Source organism: Suricata suricatta, unplaced genomic scaffold, assembly GCF_006229205.1.
Source record: "Suricata suricatta isolate VVHF042 unplaced genomic scaffold, meerkat_22Aug2017_6uvM2_HiC HiC_scaffold_21, whole genome shotgun sequence".
Classification (NCBI taxonomy): domain Eukaryota; kingdom Metazoa; phylum Chordata; class Mammalia; order Carnivora; family Herpestidae; genus Suricata; species Suricata suricatta.
In genome coordinates, this window is record NW_021865992.1 from 202,487 (window position 1) to 208,221 (window position 5,735).

Genomic DNA, 5,735 nt, shown 5'->3' on the forward strand with positions numbered 1-5,735 from the left:
TGTGGCTATGTATAAACTGACACTTTGCTGCTATTCAGGTCTTAGGTTTCCTGCCTACATGTCAGGAACTTCCTAGAGGCAATTTAACTTTGTTTTTGGGGGGGGGTGAGGGACAGAGAGAAAGGGGGACAGAGGATCTGAAGCAGGCTCTGCAGTGACAGCAGAGAGCCAGATGTGGAGCTTGAACTCAGGAACCTGAGCCAAACTCTGCACATTAATCAAAAAGGTTGCTTTCTCCAAAAATGTTTAACCTTATTTAGTGATACTAAATAAGGCAGTAAACCAGGGATGGATTTTTTTTTTTAAATAATTACTCTGGAGGCGCCTAGGTGGCTCAGTCAGTTGAGCGTCTGGCTTCGGCTCAGGTCATGATCTCGTGGTTCGTGGATTTGAGCCCTGCATTGGGCTCTGTGCTGACAGCTCAGAACCTGGAGCCTATTTCAGATTCTGCATCTCCCTCTCTCTCTGACCCTTCCCTTCTCGTGCTATCTCTCTCTGTCTCTCAAAAATAAATAAAAAACAGGAAAAAAATTAAAAAATAAAAAAATTACTCTGGCTAAAAAGAAAGGTAAACAGAGTCTTACTTAGGACAAAGGCTAGAGGAGAGAGTATAAAGGGTGTTAATCTTCAACTGAAATCTGCCATCTGCCATACGGAGGCTTGGGGCTTAGCACCTGGGCTTTTCTCACAGGCAAAGTCTGGACGATAAGATCTGGTCTCAGAGGAGAGTCTAGCTTAAGGAAGGGGGCAAAAAGCTACGGCCCGGGAGACCGGCTAGTACATTGGTAAAGCACTCAACCTCTGGGCTTAAATTAAGCAGGCCTGGGTCTAAGTTCTTAGACCTGCCCCTTACGGTATAGGGGACCTTGGACAGCTACTTCCCTGCCCAATCCGATCTGTAATTTGGGGATAATAATAGTTCTTTCTCTCAGGGCTGTATAAGATCGTGCATGTCAAAGGGGTTAGCATGGCAGGTGAATGTGGCACATTAGCTCAGTTAGGGAAGTATTACTCTACTTGTTGCAGAAAAAGGGAAACCCTGGCAGGAGTTGACTTGCCCAAGGTAACCCAGCAGGTGTGACAATAACTGGTCTCAAGAGGTGGGTATGCTCGGGGCGCCTGGGTGGCTCAGTCAGTTAAGCCTCCGACTTCGGCTCAGGTCAGATCTCACGTTCGTGGGTTCGAGCCTCGCGTCGGGCTCTGTGCTGACAGCTAGCTCAGAGCCTGGAGCCTGCTTCCGGTTCTGTGTCTCCTTCTCTCTCTGCCCCTCCCCCTCTCATGCTCTGTCTCTCCCTGTATCAAAAATAAATAAAAAAGAACATTAAAAAAAAAAGAGGTGGGTACTTTTGATGCTGAGGGAAGAGAGGTACAGCGGAAAGTTATTCGTAATCAGAGACTGAGATACAAATCCCTCTCAGCTCTGCCACTTCCTGGTTTGGGCAAACCTGAGTTTTAAACCTGAGTCTGTCTGGTTTAAAAATAAAAAATAAAAATGCCCCAACCCTGCTGAGATCTTGAGAATTAGGTTCTATGTAGTAAGTGTGCAATGTCAGTACCAACTCCCCATCTGTGATTAACTTTTGGAAACAGCAACTGGGTTGATTCATGAGGATGCAGAGCAAGAGTAAAGAGATGAAGTAAAGGCAGTTCTGGTGATTCGTTTATTCCTCACAAACACCGGTTTCTACAGTACAACTCAGAATACAGAGAGGCACACGGCTCTACTTTCCACCACAATCTGCTGCTGAGGAGACATTCAGTGTGAGGATAAGGGGCTGGGAGTGGGCTGGGTGTGTCTGGGTCACAGGATAAATGGGGGCCTCCATGATGACTACGCAGGGATCCTATGGGTCAAGATCTGACCCCCCATCCCCCAGGCCTGATGGCCAAGCTCATGGCGGAAGGGTTAACAGTGGACCAAATGCAGGGGCCCAACTCTCTTTTGGTTCACCGCAATCCTAGGGTGGGTCCAATTCTAGCCACACCCCAAGGGGTTGAGGTGGGTCTGACCTCCTAGTCCACTGGCAAGGGGCGGTGTCAGCCCAAGCCATCCCTAAGGATTCAATTACTCCGTGGTAGGGCCTGAAGGCCAGGGGTGTCTCCCCTTTGCCCTGGAGTACCTAAAAAGTACAAGGTATAAGATGACCCTTTATATCAGTTTCTTGACTATCCCCAAAAGGGATCCTGTCCCATCTAAGAAAGGAGAGAGGCAGAAACAGGGCACAAATTAGCTGCTGGATCTCAGGTAAGGAAGACAGCACTCTTACCAAACCCTTCACAGGGGCAATAAACAGACACAAATACCAGTCTGGTGAGACAAAGTGGGTGGCCTGGAGCCATGAAGTCAACCAGCAGCAAATGGGGGGGCACAGAGAAGAGCTCTGGCGGTGGCTTTCACAGAACTGCTGGGCTGTCTAAGCCACCCCTACCTCTCTCCCTGTTTCTCCAGGGGAGCACAGAGCACTAGCCCTACTTGGGCTAGGATCAACTGCCCCAAATACAGGCCGAACCAAGAGGTTCTCCCCCGCTTGGCAGGAAATCAAGGAGGAGCAGGTCTGAATGGGGCAACCCAGGGCGTTAGGGACAGAGAACACCAACAAGTGAGGGACGGAAACACAGCACTGGTGACCCTGCTGTGGGCAGCGGGCCGGAGTCCTGGGAACTTCTGTGACGGAGTCCCTCGCCGGGGGGCGTGAGCGTGTCCCAAGGCTTCTGTTCTGCGGCATTCCCATGTCCTCACAGCCGCTTCCCTTACTCGGCTCGAGTGAGTGACCAGGCCTTCGCGGTACCCGGGCCTTGTCTGGTGTCAGGCCACGGTGAGATTGCGGGCGGACTTGGAGGCGCTCTGGGCCCGCTGGACGACCGCCGAGCACTTCTCCCGCCGCAGCAGCTTGTTGTTCTCGAACAGGCCTTCGTTGCGGGGTATTCCGTGAGAACCGTCGGGGAAGGTCAGCAGGCCTCGGAGGGGGACAGCAAAAAGTCGGGATGGACGAGGGCACTAGTGACTCGGGAAGCAGCCGACGCGAAGCCGCAGAGGGGGACTCGCGGGTTGGCCCCGAGGTGCAGTCTGCGGGCTCCCCGAATAGGCATTGAGGCCTGGGCCCTCGGGGTCGCTGGACACCCACAAAAAGCAGGACAGCTGACAAGGTGCTGCTGACCCATATGCTGCTCCCCACAGTCACCCGTCCTGGTGGGTCATGACTTACCGAAACCGTCTACTCTGCCGTTCTTAAATTCCCCTTCAAATGTCATGTTGTCATGCCGAATAAAGACTCCAACGCCATTAAACTTGCCCTGGGCGAACTCCCCCTCGTACCTGCAGAAACACGACAGCCTTTAGAGGGGTAGCGGGCAGTCCAGGTTAACTGCGTGAAGTAGCTACCGGTAAGTGTTATTTATTTATTTATTTATTTTGAGAGGCAGGGGGTAGGAGGTGGGGGGAGAGAGAGTACGAGTAAGGGAGGGACAGAGAGAGAAGGAGAGAGACAGTTCTCAAGCAGGCTCCACGCTGTCAGTGTGGAGCCTGCCGTGGGACTCGATCTAATGAACCGTGAGATCATGACCTGAGCCAAAACCAAGAGTCAGACACTCAACCAACTGAGCCACCCAGGTGCCCAGTGTTACTCATTAATGCCAAGGAGCAAAACTGATTCTGCTTGTGTCAGAGCTCTACCCTGCCTCCACCCACTCCACTCCCAATGGCAGAGAAGGGCCAGAGAGCAAGTGTGATGTGAGGCTCTAATCTCAACGTGATAACAAGAGAATGGCAGTGGGGCGGAAGGTCACTCAGCGACATGCCATTTCAAATTTTAGATCCATTTATAAAGTAACTAATAAAAGAACTGCTTACTCCTTGCCTGCTTTCAGAGGACCTGGGACATCTCAGGTCTGACCAGCTATTTATCACTCTCAAAGCTGAGAAAGGAAAGGCCCAGTACTCACCTTGAGCCATCTGAGAAGGTCAGTACCCCGAAGCCATTAAAGAGCCCATTCTCAAAATGACCCAGGTAGGTGCCACCATCTGCAAACATGAGTTGACCAAAACCATGTCTGCGGCCTGAGCAAAGAGAAAGACAGTTTCAGGTTGGGATGGGGCAGCTTCAGGGACCCCTTTGCTGCCTAACATCTCTTGCCTTGTGTCACCCCACTCACAAAGGACAGAAGAGAAGCAGTGACGCTGGCAGGGCAGAAAGCTCTTACCCAGAGTCAGGCAGGATAATCTGACTCCCTGGACCTTCCCACCTTGTCACAGCCTCAGACTGGCAGCCAGTCTCTGTAGATATGAATGATAAGGGGGCTTCTACTGTGTGTCACACACTCCTCTGGGCTCTTTGTGCTTATCATCTCATTTAATCCTCACGACGCTAGGAGGTGGGCACAGTACTACTATCGTTCCCATTTCACAGATGTGGAAACCAAGGCTAGGAAGAAGCCAAGTCACTTACTCGAGATCACAGAGCGGTTAAGCAGCAGAGCAAGGGTGCAAATGCGGCAGAGCCCTTGGCACTCGCTTACGCTGCCTCTCTGAGGAAAACAAGCGCCCCTCAGCACCATGAAGCCAGGGGCCAACCTACTGGCCTGCCTGGCAACACTGGTTTGGGCTTAGTTACGTCAGTAGGGCTGTGCTTACCCACTGAGCTGACCAGAAAACAGCAAGATGCTGGAGGAGCAATCTTGTCCTCCAAGAGAGTGCGAGGAGCCCTTTCAGGGGATGGAGGGTGGCGCCTCCACATGGCCAGAGCTGAGGGGACAGCAGGTGCTGGGGAGGCAGGGGAAGGCACGGGGCTGGACTGAGGCAAGGTCACACCCCTGTTGCTCAGTTTCTCCTCTCAAAGCTCAAGAACTCATCAACCGCAGGGATCTAGTGTGAAGACAGGAGTGTGTGTCCGGAACGGCCTGAACGTCTCTTCACTGGCACAGCTGTGGGACGTCCAGGCTCCTCTCCTCAGGACAGTTCCTGGCTTGGTGGGCCTGGACCCATGAGGTTTTTAAGTGGCCAGACTGTGTTTCTCAGGCTCTGAAGAATTTTGCCATTCCTATGAATAGGTACTTCCAAAGGTAACGAGCTGTCACAGGAAATTCAAGGCAATGGATGTCATTGGCTCTCGACCGTCTGTCCTAATTTCTAGATCTTTCTTAACTTTTTAAGGTTCATTGGAACCAAGTCATTGCAACGAATTCTGCACTTTCTAATTTATGGGCACTTAAGGTAATTCATTTTACTCTGGCTGGTACATGAGCATTTATAAAAACAACTGCCAAATAATAACACTAAAGGGTAAAAGGTGCTAAAACACTTTATATTCAGAACTGGAAAGACTTAACTCATTGCTGGAGACAGGGCAAACAATGGTATTTTCAAATTCCTTTATTTAAGCCTAAAATCAAATAAAGGAAAGGCACTATTCAGATTACATCCTGGAATTAGGCATGAAGATTCACCCAGTTGGCTTCTATAACTTCCTGTGTTTGTTCTTTAGTCAAATGAAGCGTTCAGCACTTGACCCGCGGGGGCCTCTCACCTTCCTTCCACTCGCCGCGATACTCCTCCCCACTGGAGTACGTGAAGGAGCCTTTTGTGAGGGTCATGGTGACAGCTTGCGGAAGAAAAGGATGAAAACTGCAGGACACGAGCAGAGGAGAAGCAGAGTCACAGGATGGCTGGAGGAAAGGCCAACAAAGCAATTTTACAGATATATTCTACGTACTTACCAGCCCAATAAGTATATATATAT

The 5,735-nt window shown here is 50.8% G+C and overlaps 1 protein-coding gene across 1 annotated transcript; it reads right to left on the minus strand.

Moving 5' to 3' along the window:
* Positions 1-1,638: 1,638 nt before the first annotated feature.
* Positions 1,639-5,695, minus strand: LOC115284795 (MORN repeat-containing protein 4). Its single transcript, XM_029931275.1, has 4 exons — positions 5,523-5,695; positions 3,943-4,057; positions 3,207-3,316; positions 1,639-2,958 (listed from the first exon to the last, which is right to left on the minus strand). Exons 1-4 carry the CDS (start codon positions 5,587-5,589, stop codon positions 2,807-2,809), a joined length of 444 nt encoding a protein of 147 aa, XP_029787135.1. The 5' UTR covers positions 5,590-5,695; the 3' UTR covers positions 1,639-2,806.
* Between the last annotated feature and the right edge of the window lie 40 nt (positions 5,696-5,735).

Bases quoted from the DNA above. Each gene is read 5' to 3' on its own strand.
- LOC115284795 (XM_029931275.1), bottom strand. From the start codon at position 5,589: ATGACCCTCACAAAAGGCTCCTTCACGTACTCCAGTGGGGAGGAGTAT. The intron at 4,058-5,522 runs GTGAGAGGCCCC...CTCTTTGCTCAG, and splicing joins TCGCGGCGAGTGGAAGGAAG to GCCGCAGACATGGTTTTGGT. The intron at 2,959-3,206 runs GTAAGTCATGAC...TCCCCCTCCGAG, and splicing joins CGGCAGAGTAGACGGTTTCG to GCCTGCTGACCTTCCCCGAC.